The 19,311-nt window shown below is 62.9% G+C and overlaps 1 protein-coding gene across 2 annotated transcripts; it reads left to right on the top strand.

The window, feature by feature from the left end:
• Positions 1 to 221: 221 nt before the first annotated feature.
• GNAI2 (G protein subunit alpha i2) lies at positions 222 to 18,993 on the top strand. Of its 2 annotated transcripts, none has more exons than XM_008260677.5 (9): positions 222 to 555; positions 12,807 to 12,849; positions 13,096 to 13,237; positions 13,421 to 13,581; positions 15,793 to 15,921; positions 16,334 to 16,463; positions 16,567 to 16,720; positions 17,306 to 17,519; positions 18,066 to 18,993. In XM_008260677.5, exons 1-8 carry the CDS (start codon positions 438 to 440, stop codon positions 17,494 to 17,496), a joined length of 1,068 nt encoding a protein of 355 aa, XP_008258899.1. In that variant the 5' UTR covers positions 222 to 437; the 3' UTR covers positions 17,497 to 17,519; positions 18,066 to 18,993. The 2 variants fall into 2 exon arrangements, with proteins under 2 accessions (XP_008258899.1, XP_089162318.1); XM_089306192.1 differs by lacking the exon at positions 222 to 555 and adding an exon at positions 1,264 to 1,376.
• Positions 18,994 to 19,311: the final 318 nt, after the last annotated feature.

Here is a 19,311-nt window from a genome sequence, read left to right as displayed (position 1 = left end):
GACTCCGGGCGCCCGGTACCCAATGGGAGCCCGGCCCCGCCTGCAGCCCGCCCAGTGCCCGGTCTCCCCGTTGGGCTCCACCGCTATCGCGGTCCCTCCGCGTGGCCCCGCCTCCAGCCGGCCGCAGCCGGGGCTGCGCCTCACTTTGCCTCTCGCTCCTCCCTCGAGCCAATCGCCAGCCCCGAGTCTCTTACGGTGCCGCCCCCCAGGCCCGCCCCGGCCCAGTCCCGGGCTCCGCTCACCGGGGCCCCACCCCTGGCCCGCCCCGCCGTCGGTGCGCGGCCACGGGGAAGGCGCCTCCCGCAGACGCTCGGAACTGCCGACCCGAGAGCTAACCCGCGGAGGGCCGGCGGCGGGAGCGGAGTGGGTCGGGCGGGGCCGAGCCGGGCCGTGGGCCGTGTGGGGGCCGGGCGGCGGCCGGGCCGGCGGACGGCGGGATGGGCTGCACGGTGAGCGCCGAGGACAAGGCGGCGGCCGAGCGCTCAAAGATGATCGACAAGAACTTGCGGGAGGATGGCGAGAAGGCGGCGCGGGAGGTGAAGTTGCTGTTGTTGGGTGAGGCCGCGCCCCGCGCTGGGACCCTTGACTTCCCAGACAAGACAGAGACAAGACAGAGGCTTCAGGCTCACCAGTCTGGATCCCATCTGGGCTTGAACCCTTAGCAGCCTGGCCGAGACCTGCAAATAAGGGTGGGCGATTCTGGGTTGATCTAGACCTGTGGTCCTACCCAGAGACCTGGGTAGCTCACCCCAGACTCAGCAACCCCTAACCAAGCCAGCAGTGCCCCAACATCGCTGCCCAGACCCCTGCTTGATTGTCTCTTCCGACTGACCAGCCTCACATAGCCTTTCCATCCTCCGTTAGCTGCTACCCAGACCCCGGCACCCCACTCTGCCTCCACCCTTGGGCTTCACCTGTTTCCCCTACCTGTTCCCCGGATTCCTGTTGGGCAGGAGCATCCCCAGGGCCCCACCAGCTCCCTGCCCCATTCTGTGTCCCACCCACCCTCTGAACCTGTGCCCTGCACCTGTGCACCCCGACCGTCAGGGTGGGAGCTGGCTGCTCCGGAGCCCTGTCTCTCCAGCCAGAACCTCTAGAGACCCATCTCTGCAGGCCTCCCTCGCCACACCTGTGCCCTTCCTCCCCTAAGTGCTGCCCCCTGATCCTCCACTCCTCCTGCACCAGGTGGGCCTGGCTCTGAGAAGACCCCCCGCCCCGGGGGGAGGGGACGTTTAGGCAAATCCTCCAAAGGGGCTGGGCTGAGGCTCCACTGGTCCCGCTGGGGGAGGGGGCCAGGCTCAACTTTCCAGGGAGACTCCGCTCCTTGGGAATTTGTTTTCCCGTCTCCAAGGCCTGGCTGGGCTGCCGAGAGGGAAGTATGTGAAGTGGGAGGGCATGTGGAGGAGGCCGGGGTTGTGGCTGCTTCCAAGGCCAGGGAAGATGGTGGCTGCTGGGGTGGTGGGGGAAGTGGAAGTGGTGAGACAGCCGACATGTTGCTGCCCCTGCAGGCGCCAGGGAGATCCGCTGATGGGGCCTGGGCTGTGGGCTCCGCGAGGGGGTGGGCCTGTCGGATCTTGGGGCTGTGTGAGGGGGGTGGTGGAGCTGAGCGAGGGGTTGGGGGGCCAGCTGTGATGGGTCAGGGTGCCCCCAGGCATCTGAGCTGGCCTTTTGCAAAGATTTTGGGTCTGCTGGTGGTCCCTGGCCAGCCTCCTGCTGGGAGCAGGGGTGGTGCCCAGTGGAAGCCTGGTTTGGGGGGGTTTCGGGTGGGGGCAGGCCCTCCGAACAGCGGTACAGGCTGGATAGTACGTGTGTGGGGGTGTGGTCCCTCTGCCTCGGAGCGGCCCGGGAGCCTCCAGGCTGTGAAAAGCGGGGCTTTTCACGCTGGGCCTGTGGCCCAGGAACAGCATGTAGCTCTATTATGGGCCCATCTGTTGACTGTCCCTGCGGGCCCGGCCTCAGGGGCACAGCCCCGGAGGTTTCAAAATGGCATCCGTTCCGCTGCTGCCGCGGGGAGGAAGAGAAGGGGCGGGAAGGGGCGGCGGCCCAGCCTCCTGGGCTGCCTTGCGTTGGGCGCTTGCCTCTTCCTGTCTGCTGCGAGTGCAGCGGCGGTGAGTGGGTGTCGACGCGGCGGAATGCCCGTCGCTGCCGGGCCTGGGAGGGCACTTCCGGTACCCGCTGCCTCCCTGCGCCCAGCCAGGAGCCTCTGGCCAGCCCTCCCTAGGCTGATCACGGCCCTTCTGGTGGCTGAGGGGACAGGGGAGTGGGCCGCAGGGTCAGGGGACACAGGATGCTTGGCCTGTTCTTTGCCCCGACTCCGAAGTGTCCCCCAGTCCCACCAGGCATGCCCCTGGGAGCCCAGCGAAGCTTTTGGGCCAGACCAGGTGGGACCTGGCAGCCCCTCCCCCGCTGGGCCCATAGCAGCCAGAGTGCAGTGTCTGGCTCAGCACTTTCTGGCCTGAGGCGTCCATCCCGGTGTTAGGCCTCTCTGGCCTTTGCTGCCTCTGTAAAATGGGCTTCCTGGGTTTGGGCCAAACAAGTGCTGCCTCAGGCAGGACAGAGAGAGCGGGAGTTTGGTAGCTGTGCGGGCTAGGGACTGAGACCCTGCAGAGTGTGAGCTGCACGAGGCTGGGAAACCAAGCTCTGCCTGGACCGCAGGACCCTGTCTGCTGTGGCTGCTGGGGAAGGGTCCTGGCTTGAGCCGTCCCTTCCCCTCCAGATAGAAGGTGGCGGTGGGAGCCCGGCTGTGGCCGGTTCTGAGTTCTGGGGGCCTGTCTCACGTAGCGGGAGACTCTGTCCAGGCAACGGGCCTCAGGCTGGGTAACTGCCAGCCTTCTCTGTCTGCCAGAACCACGCCTGCTGCCCCACCCGCACGCTGGCTCCCTCTCGTCCCTGGTAGCCCTGCCAGGAGGCGGGCACAGTCGCTGTCACCAGGGCAGGGGCAGATGTAGTACACACTGGCACGAGGGTTTTTCCTGGCAGCTTGACGCAGAGGAGCCGCTACCACTCCTGCTTCAGGGACGCCCCCCACCCCTACCCAGTTCAGCTCAACTGACCAGCAAGGCCCATATGGAATCTGGGGCTTGAGGACTGGCGCTTAAGGGGAAGGAAGTCAGAGTTGCTGGGGGAGGCTCAGCTGTAAGATGGGATCTTGTGTGTGGCCAAATGTGTGGAGACGTGGAAGTAATGAGCAGCAGTTCCCTTTCTGCGCCCGGGACTTTGCGTCTGGTGAGCTCCGCAGCTTACTCGGGGCCTCTCGCAGCAGCCTTTCCCTGCCAGGGCAGGTCAGGCATCTCCCTGGCTCCTGGTTGCCTCCCTCGTGGCTGCGGGGGTAGGGCTGTGTCCCCTTCATTCCTGTGCCCAGTGTGCACCTGGCACCTGTTGGGTGCTTCTCACCTGTTTGTTGCATGAAGAAAGTGTCCTCTTGGTGTGAGGACAGACTGGAGGAAGAGTAAGATGGGAATCGCTGGGCCACAGTGCGGCATGCTGTGGTGTGGGCAGGTGGCAAGGGCCCAGGGGACACTGAGAGCAAAGCTCTTCAGGTTCTTCCTCCTAGCCCACCACACGCTCCATGGGTCCTTCCGAGTCAACCCTGTCCCCTGCAGAGCTAAGTGCCGCCCAGCCTCAGCCTGGCCCAGTGCACGGCGCACAATAGGGAGGACCCCAGCTGTCCGTGTGGGAGAGCGACTGCGTTTTTCCTTCCGATTCAGGCTGCTTGCCGACTGCTTCGGAGCTGCTGTCTCTCTGTCTCTCACCCTCCAGTAGCTCCCCTACAGCCTGAGCTGGCTGGTCCTGCTGGTGCGGACTGGGCCTGCCCTCGGAGCTGCTGGGCCTGGCCAGCACAGAGCCTGCACGGAGAAAGGGCCTGCCAGGTGAAGTTCACATGAGGAGTCGTGGCCGCTGTGCTGAGTCTGTAGCACAGGGCTGTGCGTACTAAGTGTGTGTGGAAAGAACGAAGCTGCTGAATATATCCAGGGATCCTGGCTAGTTGGCAGACTCTGTTGGTGCCTGTGAAGGGGGCTTCCTGGAGGAGGGGTCCTCTGAGTGGTCTTGAAAAATGAGTGCCATTTGCCAAAGCTGGGCACTGTGCGCAGAGGAGCCAGCTCGGCAAGGACCTGAGGCAGAAAGACCTTGCCTACACGGACTCCCAAGGCCTTGAATGAGTGCTGCCTGGCCTGGGGGAGGAGGCCCACCCTCCCTGGGCCAGTGCTTGGGGTCACACAGACCTGAGAAGCCCGTGCAGGTGAACCCCTGGCAGGAGTTTTGCTCTCCACCCCTAACCTGAGGCCAGGAGTCCTGCCTGTAGCCACGGGCCTTGTGGAGAGGGCGCAGCAAAGCCTGGTGGTGGGAGAATGGGGAGGCACCTTGTGCTGGCTTCTGCAGAGCCGAGAGAGTTCCGTGTGAAGGGGTCACCCCATCCTAGAGGCTGCCTGGCCCCAGTATGGTGACCCTGGGGAACCCCTTCCCCTGGCCTCTGGCAGCTGCTCAAGGCAAGTGGGGAGAGCACAGCATGCAAATATTTAGTGTCAGCTGGAGCGATAGACTATCCTGGGGAGCTCAGGCCTGGGGCTGGGGGGATGTGTCAGAGCCCTCGGTGCCAGGTGGGCTGGTACCCAGCCGGGCCTCCAGCCCCGACACCCCCCAAACCGCTCCACCCCAGCTGGAGTTCATTAGCACTTGAATGGGAGGCGGGGCAGCTCAGGCCTCCAAGCCTCTTCTTCCCACCCCTCCCCCAGGCTTTGTCTTCAGGAGCGGCTGGGGACTGAGCTCCCAGGACGGGGACTGAGCTGGGGTCCAGGCCGTTTCTGACTTCTGCCTGCGCTCCGCCCCTGCCCGTCACTCCAGTGTTGGTGTGGAGTGGAGAGTTGCACCTCCAGAGTCAGGCAGCGATCTGGGAGACCAGGTGCACTAGGGTAGCCGTGGAGGAGGAAGTGATGCTGAGGCTCAGCGGGGCAGCCCAGGCTGGCTGGGGGTGGGGAGAGGGAGTGGGCCGTGCTGGGGGCCGGCTTCCAAGTCAGAGGCCCTAAAGCATTGAGCCTCCCACTGTTTGAGTTGGAGATCAGGCTGCCAGTGAGGGCTGGCCTGCTCAGGGGCCCCTTTGGGCCTGGGCAGCCTATCAGAGGTTGGCCCTGGGCTAGCCTGAGAAGCAGGGTCACTGGTGGGCACCACTGGTGTCCCGGCCTGTGAATATTTACTTGCCTAGCAAGTGGCAGCAAGTAGTGCTGGGAGCAGGGCGTGATCAGAGCCCAGTGAAGGCCCCAGGACTCCAGCATTGTGGTCAGAGGCTGGCACAGGCAAACCCCTTGGTCCTGTATGCCTCGTCCTCTATCTCAGTCCCTGGCTGTCCCAGCGGTCTCTAAAGGCCCCCTGTTCACCAGACAGGAATAGAGTGGAGAAAGCTTCGTCCACCAAGCTCCTAACCACTGAGGGACCAGGGCTTCCCGGCACTGCACTCCCAGCAGAGGATGAGAGACCACCAGCCAGAGCCTGAGTGCCAGCCGCCGCCCACACCCCTTTGGGCCGTTTCTTCCTGGTGGCTTGGGGCAGGGGGCAACAGGGTCTGGCCAGGTCGTGGCTGATGGGCCAGGCCCAAGAATGCTCTTCAGGGTGCCCTGGAGAGGACGAAGAATTGGGTGCTTAGTGGTGGCCCTGATACCTGCCGCTCCTCTCCACTCCAGGTGCAGGGCGGGGTCCCCTGTGCTCAGCCCCACCCTGTCCCTCTAGCCTGGAACTCCTGTTCTTACTGTCTGCCCTCAACCTCGTTCCTGCTCTTGGTGATTTGGGAGGAATGATCCAGGGCTAGTGGAACCCTCGCCGGGCTGGGCCTTTGGTGCTGGCCTTCCGAGGATACTTTCTGGTTGGGAAGGGAGCGGCAGGCCCATCTGAGCGAGGGCCTCAAGGTGGGCTCCCATGGGGGAGGCATCCTGTGGCTTGTAGGGTCCCAGGGGCTCCCAGACAGCCTCGAGCCCTGTGGAGGGGGTGTTGATGGCAGCACCTCTGTCTCAGGGAAGTGGCGTCCACAGCAGAGGAAAAGGAGGAAGCAGCTGCGGGAGGAGGAGCTCAAAAGAGGAAGAGGCCAGGGGGCTGCCTGATGCTAGGGCACGGGTGTGAACCCCAGGACTTCACCACCTCGGGGGTCAAGGTGCTGAACGGCTGCCCGGCTTGTCTGTGTGCTGTGGGCTGCCCTGCTGGCAGTCACTGGTTTCGGACCAGTCCAGGTAGCTCTGTCCCGTGTCCTGCCCCAGCAGCTGCTGGACCCAAGGTCCCAGAGAAGGTGGCGCCTCTGAGAAGAATTCCAGGCCCCTCCTTAGGCCACAGGAAGTGGTGGCTGGGAGAGGGACGCCAGTGGGAGGGCTGGCAGGAAGGCAGAGGCTGCTCTCAGATTCCCGAGCGGCCATTGCCCTCCAAAGCCGGAAGGCCATCACAGGCTGAGATGAATGCCTGGAAATGGAGCAGTGGCCCCAGGATTAGCTCACTCTGGGTTTCCCCTGCTTGGGGGTAGACAGAGGGACCCTTGGCCCAGCATAAGGATGCCCGGAGACCACCGTCTAGGCCTCAGTGTCCCCTTTAATGATAACAGCAGCTGCCTCTGATTGAGCCTTGACTGTTGGGTGCATAGTCTTATTCAATCTTGTGCAGCTAAGTCATTATACCCATTTCATTGTTGGAGAAGTTGAGGCTCATGGACATGACATGATTTAACTAATAAGTGGAGATGCCAGGAGCTGACCCTGTCTGTGCTCCGACTGCTGTGGCCCCTTGGATCTGGCTGGCAGGAATTGGTCCGTCAGGAGGGTGGGCGGATGCCGGGAACACCTGTGTTCTGCATCTACCTGGAGGGCCTGCATGCCTTGGGGGCCTCAGCTCCTTTTTCAGAGTTTGTAAGGGGCTGAAAGGTGGGACACAGACCATGCACGAATCTCCATACTGACCGAAACCAGAAGCCTGCTCTGTGACTGGGGATGACCGTCTGTTGTGGGTGGCAGCTTAGCCCTGCACTGCGCCTGTTACGTGCTGGTGCCTCCCACAACCCCCAGCCTCTGGGGCACCGAGTCCAGGCCCGAGCAAACTTGGAGGCTGGCGAAGTCTGGGGGTCGGGGGCTCCCCGAGACTGGGAGTTGTCTGGACGAATGGGATTGGGGGCAGAGTTCCTGAGGGGCTCCCATGGTGAGTGGGGCTCTGTGGTGGCCATGGCTGTGGTATGGGCTGGGGCAGCTGTGACAGCTGCTGGGGCCACCAAATCTGAGTTTTGTGGCCTGGAGGTGCCCAGGGGTTCTTTGCTGTGTCTGCAGGCCAAGGCCAGGCCCTGGGGCTAAGAGGCCCAAGAGAGGCTTGACACTTGCAACAGCCAGAGCAGGAAATACGCACGCTCTGTGCACCACGAGGCCGCGTCTTTTGCCTCCCATGCTGTGTGACCTATGGCCTCTTCCCGGTCTGGGCCCAGTGATATCATGTCTTAGCATGGACTCGCCAACAAGTGATGGCTTGTGTTGGGCAGGTGAGGGTGAAGACCCCACAGGGGCTGCTCAGGGCAGGCCTTGGGTCACCGTTTTCCCATGGTGGGGTGCATTGTGCAGTTGGGTCCACTGAGGCCCTTGTACCAGCCACCTCACCCACAGTCCACCACAGTGAATCAGAAGAGAGGTGAGGGTTACTCAGGTGCCTGGAGAACAGCGAAGGGGTTCCTTAAATGAGGAAACTTCAGGAAGGAGGGTGTGCTGAATGGCCCAGCTCCTTCTGTGACCCACAGCTTGTCCGGCATCTCCTGGCTCCTGTCCAGGGTAAGAGCCAGGGCCTGAGGGGCCAGTGATGGATGGGAGCCACGGCCTCCTTCACCCCAGGCTGCCATCTGTCCTCACCTGGGGTCTGAGCCTCCCTCTGAACCCTAGGCAGGACCCTGTTGAGAGAGGCACGCTCCACCCCACGCCTCAGTTTCCCTTGTAGAGAGATCACTACTTGTAGTAGCAAGTCAGACCCTGGGTTGGAAGCCTCTGGAGGCAGCCCAGGTGGCCGAGGCTGGTGGGCGGGGCGGGGGGTGGGGGACTGTTGGGGCATCCGGTGGAAGGGCAGACCACATGCACCAGTGGCAGTGTTGCAGGCCCCACCCAAGACCTCATGTCCCTGCCCCCTACAGTGCCCAACCTGGACTGGGCCTCCTTGGAGGGAGTGAGGGGCCAAAGAGCAGCACCTGGAGGAAGGAAGAGACGCCAGGGGTGGGGCTTAGAAGGCCTTTGTCTGGCGAGGGCCCTCTCCCCCGCCTCCCGCTCCCATTGTTCTGTGCATACAGTCTCGAGGCTGGGGCTTCCCAGGGTGGGGTGGTGGGTGAGGGTCCCGGCCGCCTCCCCCCGCTGCCCCTAGCTCTGGCCGCTCTTCTGAAACAAAACATAACGGGGCGCTGCCCAGGCCTTCCGTCCTCCCCTGCGTCCCTGGCTACTGGGCTCCCCCTGGTGGTGGCTGGGCTGAAACCCTGGGAGGCACCAGCGCCAGCCCGCATGACAGCATCTGGAGCCGAGCTGGGAATGTGGCACTTTCTGGGGAGGAAAATAGGAGGTGGTGTCTGGGAAGCGTTTGGGGTGGGCTTCCCAGGGCGTACCCCACCTTCCCCACGGTGCCCCTGGGGCAGTAGGCCTGGGGTTTGTGGCAGGGTGGGCGGGCCCGGCGCTGTGGGTTAGAGCTGGGCGCTGCCCAAGTCTCCCCTGTGGTCCCAGGCGCTGCTTCCCTCAGGCCCGCCACGTCAGCTGGCTGTTCTCCCAGCCCCCTGTGTGCCAGGGGAGCCCACCGGCGTGGGAGCTGTCTCCAGGGGGGCCCCATACCCAGCCTGCCCAGCTTTCAGAGTGTGTGCAGTGAGGCTGCCGGGCAGGAGGGCGTCTCCAGGGGTGTAGGAGTGCCAGGCTGTGTGGAAGGGAGGTGAGGAAGCCAGCAGCGGAGTGAGTGGCAGTGACTCCTGTCTGCTCCACGTGCCGAGTCCCAGCAGGGAGCCGCCACGCTCTGAGTCAGCCAGGGAGCCACTGTTCACTGCTCTTCGTCTGTTCTTTATCTGAAAGCCTTCAGAAGCACTCCTTCAAATGTGGTGACCACGGCGGCCACGCTGCCACCGCAGTGACCAGCACAGCATGGTCATTGTGGGCTGCAGGAAGTGAGAGGTTCGGGGAAGTCTGTATTCTTGAAGAGGACAGAAAAATAGCGATAACTTTGATCAGAACGCTCATCGTGAGCCAGGCACCAGGAGAAGAACTTTGCATTTAATCCCCACCGTTTCGCAGACACTGTTCCAGGACGAGGCAGCAGGGAACTAAAACTCCTGGGAATCTCGAGGGATCAGGGTGGGCGTCAGGACTGCGGTAGGCCTGGACTTCCCTCTGGGAGAAGATCTACAGGCAAGGGATGGCCCTCTCGGGGCCCGGCCGCCTCTGCTGGAGAAGAAGCAGTCAGTGTGTCAGCCTCCCAGCGGACCTAAGCCTTTAGAAGGCAGAGGGCCCGAGATGAACACACACTAGTGACTTGAATGCTGGGGCCTGGGAATAGCATCGCGCGACTCTCCTGTGGGCTTGTCCCACGGGCAGGAGCCTGCTGGCTGTGTTCCAGCAGGTGGGGTGGTGCCGTCGTCCTCCCCTCCCTCCCCTCCCCTCCCCTCCCCTCCCCTCCCCTCCCCTCCCCTCCCCTCGCCTCCCCCACAGGGACTCTGCACTCCTAGAGTGGAAGCAGCCGCTGTGATTACCACCCACCTGCTGTGGGCCCAGCAGCCGCACCACAGGACGAGGGCTGTGGCCCAGTGGGAATGTCACAGCCACCCCAGGGAAGCTCGGTGGGCCCCTTTGGTCTCATCCAGCTGGGGGCGGAGGGCCAGGAGGGGCTGACTCCTGCCCCCTTCTGTTGGCTCAGCTCCCCACCCAGCACCGCTGCAGCAGTCTGGAGTCAGGTGGTGAAGGTGCCCCCGGCAAGCAGGGTGCAAGTGAACTGGGCCACATGGCAGCGTGCCTGCTAGGAGAGACCCGTCTGGCCCTGATGGAAAAGGGGACAAGCCATAGTAGTGATGGGTGAGGCTGCCGGCCGTGTGCCAGAGCCAGGGTCTTGGCGCCACCCACCCCTGTTCCTGGCCACCTTGTCTGCTCTCTCTGCTCCTGGGCCATGCCCCTCACTGTCCTGGTGTCCCCTGTGCTTCCTGCCTGGCTGCAGCACCACACCCTTGTCCTGCCACTCACTGCTTCCCGCCTGAGTCACACTGCTGGAAGGACAGAGGGACCAGCCGAAGCCCCAGGACGCAGGCTCCCAGGCCCTTTGTCGCCCACCTGTCCGATGGGGCTCCTTGCAGTGACCCCTGCTGACAGCAGAGAATGTCTTCCTAACTCAGCACCTGAGAGGCCTTAGGAGGGAAACAGGGTGGAAGGGGACAGAGAGGTGGGCCTTCAGCTGGCTTTGGTAGGCAGCAAGTGTCCTGGCTCACAGCCTGGCCTGCTCAGGTGCTGCCTGCCATGGTCTCTGCTAACCCTGCTAGGGAAAGTGGATGCAAAGCAGATTTACCCTGTCATCCCCTCTGCTGGCCAGGGTCTCGAAGGGCCCACACAGCTGCCAAGAGAGGCATCAAAGGGCCAGACGCTCCCTCCACCCCCAGGGCCTGGCCAGGTGGGGAAACCGATGCCTCAGGTGGTCCGGGGTCCCACAATCACACAGGCAGGGGCAACCTTTGCACTGGAGCTCAGGCCCCCTGTGCCCCGGACAGCTGCCCTCTGAGTCTCAGGTCGCGTGGCAGGACAGCATGACTATCGCCCCGACCGCATATTGGCCTCCGCTCCACAAGAGGGGGCAACCGGGAAGGAGAGCTGGGGCCACTGCTGCCCTCCCTGCCCTGACGGATGTTTGGGGCCCTGGGGATCGGGCTCCACTGCAGGCTTTCCCAGGCCCTGGGCTGACACCCGCACTTGGCCGACCAAGGAGCACCCACCTTGCCCAGGGGAATACCCTGGGCTCAGTGCCTCTAGTGCCAGAGTAGAGGCATCACGGCCCCAGCGCTGCCCAAAGCCTGCTCAGCCCTCACCTCCGTCCTGGGACCACTAGAAGCCCAGGGATTGTGGAGCTTCTGAGGCGAGCTCAGACCCTGCCACTGGGGGCAGCTGCTGGGACGTGGACTCCTCCCTACGCCTGGCGCCTCACTGTGGTGAGGGCCACAGCTGTGCCTTAGTTTCCCCAGTAAAATTGGGTCTGAGGTCAGGAAGGGAAGATGGGAAGGCCTGAGTGCTGCTGCGCAGACGGGGCCAGGCTGGGAGGAGGGGGCAGTGGCACCGGGGAGGCTCTGGGAGGTGCCCTGTGCTGGGTGAGGTGAGCCACCTCAAGTCTGCATGTCGGGTGGGGGCGAGCACAGAAGCCACCGGTCAGGACTGCGGGGGAGACTGAAGGACCCGTGCAGGTATCAGGAGAGGGGCGCCTCTGGCACGGGGGCTCCTCGCTGCCTTGCCGCCACTATTACTGTTGCCGTTGGTGCTGGTGTTACCACCGCTGCCTGCATTGAGTTGTCTGTGAGTGCCCTGGTCCTCGGAGGCTGTTCTGACCAGCCCCAGGGATGCTGGGGCAAGGACAAAGTCCCCAGGCTTTACCTCCCACACACCCTACCCACCCAGCCCGCAGGGCCACCCAGAGGGACAGCCCTGCCACGGTGCTCAGGAAAATCAGGATCCTGACAGGGACACGGGGCAGGAAGTGGTGCCTGGCAGTGGCCGACAGGAGCCAAAGGAAGTCTGCAAAGGCCAGGAAGGGGCCAGGGCCCAGCTGAGGCTGGCTCTGCCTGGAGCTCAGGCCAGGTAGCAGAGAGAGGCCCTGCCTCTGCTCCCTGTATCCCCCAGCCTGGTTCTTACTTCCCTGCTCAGACTCCCTGGGGACTGCAGGTTCCTGCGCTGCACTCCCCAGGAGCTGGCTCTGTGTGTTTGAGGTGGGGCCTGGGGATTTGCTTTCGTAAATGCCCTCCCAGGCCATTGTCCTGCAAAGTCTGCACGGAGTTGTTGTTTTCCAAAAAGCTTTTATTTACTGGTTCACTCTCTAAATGTACTCAGTAGCCAGGACTGGGGTACATCGAAGCTTAGGAGCCAGGAACTCCATCCAGGTCTCCCATGTAGGTGGCAGGGACCCATACTTAAGCCATCACTTGCTGTCTTCCTGCATTAGCGGGAAGCTGGAGTTGTGAGCAAAGCCAGGACTCAAATCCAGGCACTCTCATATGGGACACAGGGGTCCCAAGGGACGCCTTCCCTGCTGTGCCAAATGCCTGCCCTGGCCCTTACTTTGAAGGATTCTGGGTTCTGTGTAATACCTAGAAACATCTCTCTCAATAGAAGATGAATATTTATCATCTAATTTTTATTTTTAAATTTATCTTAAAGCACTATTTTTTGAAATATGTTCCTCCACATTTTTAACATTTTTAAAAAATATTATTTGTTTATAAAAGATGGGGTTGGAGGAGGCACCTGCCTGCCAGGTCGGCCTGAGGGCTGTGTTGGTGCACAGCAGCTTTGCAGCGGGGCAGGCCCGCGTGTTCAAGATCACCAGGGGATGTGGGCGGCTGCTGCGGCTCCAGCCAGCGTGGTGAGGAGCCGTAGTGGACAGTGGAGCTTGTGGGAGGCGAAGCCTCCAGGGTCTGCTGGGGGCGTGTGTGCCCTCTGTTGCACCGTGGCACTGCCAGCTGCAGCCCCGCTAGCTCAGCTCCCCGCCGGGCCGGGCTGCCTCCATCTCACTGTGCATCTGCTGGGGAGTGAGTTCTGCCCCCAGGGCTACAGGCAGCTGGGCCTGCTCCTGACCGCCTGTGCCCTCTGTTGCAGGTGCCGGGGAGTCCGGGAAGAGTACCATCGTCAAGCAGATGAAGTAAGCGTGTGCGTGGGAGGCGGCCCCCGTGCCTTGATTTCCTCTCTCCTCTGTCTGGGCCTGGCCCATCCTAGCCAGGCCCAGGGCCTTCTCTGAGATGGTCATCCACCCGCAGATCGTGACGGGTCGGGGCCAGGTTCCCCATCTTTGCAGCAGGTCCCTGCAGGCCCGTACAGCCCTGGGCAGACTGGTGAGCCCCAGTGCTCTACAGTCCCTAACCCCTAACCCCTGACCTCTGACCTTCAGGATCATCCACGAGGATGGCTACTCGGAGGAGGAATGCCGGCAGTACCGGGCAGTGGTCTACAGCAACACCATCCAGTCCATCATGGCCATTGTCAAGGCCATGGGCAACCTGCAGATTGACTTTGCCGACACCTCCCGCAATGTATGAGTGCTCTCCCCCGTCCCCCTGCCCACCTCCCTAAAGCCTTCAGGGCAAGTCTTGTCCTGGGGAGCCCGAGACTGTCCCAGCCTGGGCCCCATTCCCTCTCCAGAGGTCTCCCTGCCTCTGACATTCAGGGTGCGGGTCCACTCCTTCACCTGGCTGACTGCCCACTGCTGTGTCCAGGACGATGCCAGGCAGCTGTTTGCGCTGTCAGCTGCTGCCGAGGAGCAGGGAGTGCTCCCTGAGGACCTGTCTGGCGTCATCCGGAGGCTCTGGGCTGACCAAGGGGTGCAGGCCTGCTTTGGCCGCTCGCGGGAGTACCAGCTCAACGACTCAGCCGCCTAGTGAGTGTCCCCAGCAGGGTCCCGCTGGTTCTCTGTGCAGCTGAGTGCTGTCGGCCAAGGCCTTGGTGTTTTCTGGCTTGGGGTGGGGCGGGGCGGCACCGTGGCTGCTGCAGTCTCTGCCTGTCCAATTGAGTCTTAGGTGTGTGTCTTCAGCACGTTTCTGGAGAGCATTGGCTGCAGCCTGCTCTGGGCAAGGCTTTCCTGGACACTGATGAGTGGAGGAGACCAGTCCCCAAGCAGTGACAGCTTAGGGTGCCCATGTAATGGTGGGGGCTGGGGGAGGCCCATGAGAGGAGCTGCTTCGCTGAGCTCTGGGCTCAGAGGGGAAAGAGAAGTGGGCTGCAGGCAGGAGCGGGACATGTGCAGAATCCTAGAGCCGCACCTGCGACAAAGGATGTCCAGGCTCCTGGGAGAGGCTGCCCCAAGGAGGAAAGGTGACAAGTGAGTGCAGGCTGCAGCCCTGGACCTCAGCATCGCCCTCACTGGCCATGAAGCCCAGGACTCAGCTGGGGAGTCACGGGGAGTCCTGAGGGCCCCAGAGATGTGACATACAAACTCCTTCCCTGCCATTTCACCAGATGCCAGGACTGGAGAGGGGTGCTGAGGACCCCATGGGGAACAGGACACGCAGGCTGGCAGACAGTGAGGATGTGCAAGGCTCAGGGGACACCCACAGGCTTCAGCTGGTACCGCCAGATAGACTGTGCTGCCGCTCCCTAAGCCCTGCTCCGCACCGCGCTGCAGCCAGCCCCTCCCACTCCGTGTGGGTCAGCCTGTAGCTCCTGCTGCCATCACTCCCCAGCCTGTCCCGGAGGGCTGCACCCAGTGAGGGGCGGGGGAGGAGGGTCTTTCCTGGCCGTGTCCCTGAGCCCTGCTCCGATCCCAAGGACAGTCTCTCCCTACCCTGCTTGTGTGACCCGAATGGCTGTGTGTCCCTTCCACAGGAACTGCAGAGTCACAGCCCAGCAGTCTGGGGGCCTCCAGGCCTCCCCCACCCCCGCCCCCGAAATCGTGGGCTCAGTCACAACAGAGTTTCTGGGCCCCAGGGACAGGAAGGGGTGAACCCGTCAACCATTGCTGCTTCAGTGCCCACAGCACAGGGCGGAGGTGGGGGATAGGCGCCCCCCGGGCCACTTCCCACTTTGCAGTCACCCTGTTTTCTTCTTTGCCCAGATAGTAAACACCCCACTGTGTGCCCAGCACTGTTTTGGGAGTGGGGTTCCGCTCTCCCAAGCAGGACTCTGCCTGGACAGGATCACCTGGGAGTAGGATGCAGACTGGGAAACCCCAGGGTCCAGCCCTCTTCCCAGCAGTCCTCCAAGGCTGCAGAGGGGCAGGGCTCCCTGGGGTGAGTCTACCTGCTGGGGAGAAGGGAGAGGCTGGCGTGGAGCTCACCGTGAGGCCTGCAGGCCAGGGGCTCTGGCAGTAGGGGGCGGGCCATGGTATGCAGGTCATGGCACATGCGTCACGGTCCCCCATGGCCCTTCCTGTTTTTCTGTTCTGTCCCTGTGTCTCTGAGATCATTTCCCTCTGGCCTGGTTTGGCCTGGCTGTTGGTGGAAGCCAAGGGCTGGCCCCAGGAGCGAGGCACTGGGATGGGGCGGCAGCATGGAGGCCTGGACCCAGCCTTTATTCACAGCGAGGATATGGAAACAGGCACGGGGCTGGTCCCAAGACCCTGCAGGGGCAATGCTGGTGCTAATTAAGGGAGCTAGTAATGAGGAACCCTTGGGGCCCTGCCAAGCAGGTGTCTTTGCCCGTCCCCCGAGGTGCCCGTTTTATTGGGTGCTGGGCAAAGAGCCCACTGGGCCTGGCAGGCCCCAGCATGCCCAGCCCCACAGCGAGGGACTGCACCAAGCTGTTGTGTGGCGGGTGCTGTAATTGCACCAATTAGCATCCTGAATCCCTCGCTGGGGACTGATGTGCCCCTCCCACCGCCTTGCCTGTAGCACTACCTGGATCCTGTCTGAGGCAGGCTTGGCTGGCTGGCCCTGCAGCTGCACCTCCCTCCAGTCCCATTCTGCAAGTGGGAAGCAAGGAACTCCTGAGTCCTGGCTTCTGCATCTGAGCAATGAACGTAATGCAGGCCGGAGCTAAGGAAGCAAGGGTTTTGCCAGAGAAATGTGGGCACGGGCTCTTCCACCTTATCCACGGGGTCCAGGCAAGGAGGCCCCATGCGGGTACCCACTGACCCGCCCCCCATGCCCCGCAGCTACCTGAACGACCTGGAGCGCATCGCACAGAGTGACTACATCCCCACGCAGCAGGACGTGCTGCGCACCCGCGTGAAGACCACAGGGATCGTGGAGACGCACTTCACCTTCAAGGACCTGCACTTCAAGTAAGTGGGGGCGGGATCTGCCAGCCCTTGGGGTGGCAAAGGAAGGGGCTGGTGCGGGGACCCCCAGCTGCACTCTGAGGTTTCCCACGGCTGTGTTCTGGGAATGCACATCCTCACCACGCGAGGAACTCCGGGGCCGGGATCCACGCCGCCTCCCACCCGTAGCTCCCTGCTCCTCTAACCCCACCCCACGAATCAGCACCCTGGCCTGCTGCCCAGGCCCCCGACCCTACCGCTGCAGACATGCCCTGGTCTAGGCCCAGGGGTGTGGTGGGCAAGCGGGGTCCTTGCTGTCAGGGCAGCTGCCCTGCTCTGGGCAAGCTCCTTCCTCAGTTTGCCAGCCTGCAAAATGGGACAGGACACCTCCCCCAGGGCTCCCTTCCCTGGAGCTATGGTGAGCCTGTGTCCACAGGATGTTTGATGTGGGTGGCCAGCGGTCGGAGCGGAAGAAGTGGATCCACTGCTTTGAGGGCGTCACAGCCATCATCTTCTGCGTCGCCCTGAGCGCCTATGACTTGGTGCTAGCTGAGGACGAGGAGATGGTGAGAGGCTGGGGGAAGGCTGAGGGCGAGCCTCCGGGGACAGGCCCGGGTGGCCTGGTGGCCGGCGCTGACCTCTGACCTCTGCCCTCTGCCCTGCCCCCAGAACCGCATGCATGAGAGCATGAAGCTGTTTGACAGCATCTGCAACAACAAGTGGTTCACGGACACGTCCATCATCCTCTTCCTCAACAAGAAGGACCTGTTTGAGGAGAAGATCACACACAGCCACCTGACCATCTGCTTTCCTGAGTACACAGGTGTGGGGCTGTGGGCAGGGCCTTGGGGAGGAGCCAGTGGTGAGAGGTGGCCCGCGGGTCCCCCATGGCACCTCACTGAGGCTGCTGCAGTTGTCTGCACACGTGGGGCTCTTTTGTAAAAGATGTATTTGGAAGGCAGAGTTAGCGAGAGAGAGATCCCGTCTGCTGGCTCACTCCCCAGGTGCCCACAACAGCCAAGGCTGGGCCAGGCTGAGGCTTCATGGGGGTCTCCCACGTGGGTGGCAGAGACCCGAACACTTGAGCCACCTGCTTTACCCGGGCCGTTAGCAGGGAGCTGGATCAGAAGAGGAGCAACCAGGGCACGAACCCAGTGCCCATATCGGATACTGGCACTCAGGCGGTGGCTTTACCTGCTTGGCCACAACGCCAGCCCTGTGGGGTCCTTCTTCCCTGAACATGTGCACATGGCATCCCTCCCAGGGCCCCTCCTCACACACTCATCCTGTGCACACGCATGCACATGCCTCGTGCTTGTCACCCACACACACAGAACCCTGCTGGCCAGGTAGGACGGAGCCTGCCTGCCACACGCACACACACGAGTTTTCACTGTGCCTTCCCCAGGGGCCAACAAGTATGACGAGGCAGCCAGCTACATCCAGAGCAAGTTTGAGGACCTGAACAAGCGCAAAGACACCAAGGAGATCTACACGCACTTCACGTGCGCCACCGACACCAAGAACGTGCAGTTCGTGTTCGACGCTGTCACCGACGTCATCATCAAGAACAACCTGAAGGACTGCGGCCTCTTCTGAGGGGCAGCGGGCCTGGCACGGTGGTGAGCCAGTGGGCGTGAGGCGGGAGCTGGGAGGACCGGGTTGGGGGGGCTGAACCTGGCCGTGGCGGGGAGGGACAGTGGGAGAGCAGAGGACAAGATGGGAGCCTGGAGGATCAAGTGCAAGGGGTGCAGGACCCTGGCAGGTGCTTCAGTACCCAGGGGTCCAGAGGGGCACGGCCCGCCCCAGGACAGAAGCAGCTGTCCCAGTGTGCCTTGGGGGACACTCAGCTCCTCACCCCCAGAGCCACTGGCCTAGCCTGGTGGCAGCTGGAGGCGCTGCACTGGCCTCGCACTCATCCCGAGCTGTCAGATCTCTGCGAAGGTCCTGAGTTCAGGCTGGCCTGGCCCCACGGGCCCTGGCGCAGGTGGCGATGGCACTGCCAGTGCTCCAGGCTCCCCTCCCTCCTGTAACCCAGCCACAGAAACTGATTCCTGGGCAGCGACTGTGTCCCTGGTAACAAGTGGGTGGCCAAAAGGAACAGGGCCACCATCTAGGGGGGGCGGGAAGAGAGTGGCACACACTCCTGACCCATCCCCCACCTCCAGGGCCACCGCCGACTCCGCTGCCCCCAGCCCCGAGGAAGATGGGGGTGAGAAGACCATGCTCCCCGCCCGTGCCCCCGCCCCGCCCCTTGGCCGCTTTCCCCCTCTCCTTCCTCTGTTCTCAGCTCCCTGTCCCCTCCCTCAGCTCCAGACCTGGGAGGGGCTGCCACAGGCCTCCCGGTTGGAAGCCTGGCCTGGTTGGAGCTGTCGGCAGTGGCCACGGTACCCCCTTCCTGGGCATCAGTTCTGGGGTGTGGGGGGCACTGCTGAGTCCCCCAAAGCCCGTGTCTGGAGCGGCACTCACTCCTCCAGCCTGGACCCCTGACCCAGCCCAAGTCCAGATGTTTACAGGGAGCCTCCTGCCCACCCGCCTCCCCGCCGCTCGGAGGCCCCAAAGGAAAAAGCACAAGAAGCGTGAGACGCCACCATTCCTGGAGACCACAGCCCACCTGCTCATTCTCGTCGCTTTTTAAAAAAATGAAAGTAAAGGAAAAAAAAAAAAAAAAAAAACCCTGCAAACCTAGAACACTTTTTAGAGAAAAACTATTTAAAACTGTCCGGTCCTGACCAGCACCCACCCACGCCCCTCCAGCGACTCCGTGCCTTGAGTGTGTCTGCCTGTTTACACCCGTCCCCTCCGAGGGCCGCCCCGCCCGCCCACCACAGAATTGGGTTCCAAGGGCTGTTCCAGACAACTGCCAAGGTCACTGAGGGCCCCGCCCCGGCGGCCCTGGACCCAGGCTCCATTAACCTCCATGTAGCTCCTTAGCGCTAACCTAGGAACCGCCGCTGCCTGCTGAGGGGCCCGCCCCTCCCCTCGTGCCCTCGCCCCAGGCCCGGGTCCTTCAGCGTTGAACACTTCCTTGCTTTTTTCACGTTTTATGGAATTGTTCACGTGGTTTGAAATAATAAAATGTAGAAAGAAAAAAAACTTCCCAGAGTTGCAGAGTATTCCTTCTCCCATGGGCAGAGGCCCCGGGTCCCAGGCAGACCAGGGTGGTGATGGTGGCTGGGCCCTGGGCACTCAGCTTTCCGACTTCCTGGACCAGTGGGCACTGGGGCTGGGCCTCCTCCCGGGTGTGCCCTGGGAGGTGCCGTGGGGTCTCCAGTGCAGGAGCTGGTGACTTGCCTCCTCCCGGGTTCCCAGGCCTGGGGACTGTGCCGGTTGTTGGACGTGGCATGACTGAGCAGAAGGCCAGCAGGGGCCTCCACAGGAGAGCCCCTCCACACCCAAGGGGCGGGAGCCTGG

The sequence above is a fragment of the Oryctolagus cuniculus genome, chromosome 10 (genome assembly GCF_051225735.1).
Source record: "Oryctolagus cuniculus isolate XC-2025 breed Fujian yellow rabbit chromosome 10, ASM5122573v1, whole genome shotgun sequence".
NCBI lineage: Eukaryota > Metazoa > Chordata > Mammalia > Lagomorpha > Leporidae > Oryctolagus > Oryctolagus cuniculus.
The sequence above is the reverse complement of the archived record's forward strand: the minus strand, read 5'-3'. Positions and strand labels throughout refer to the sequence as shown.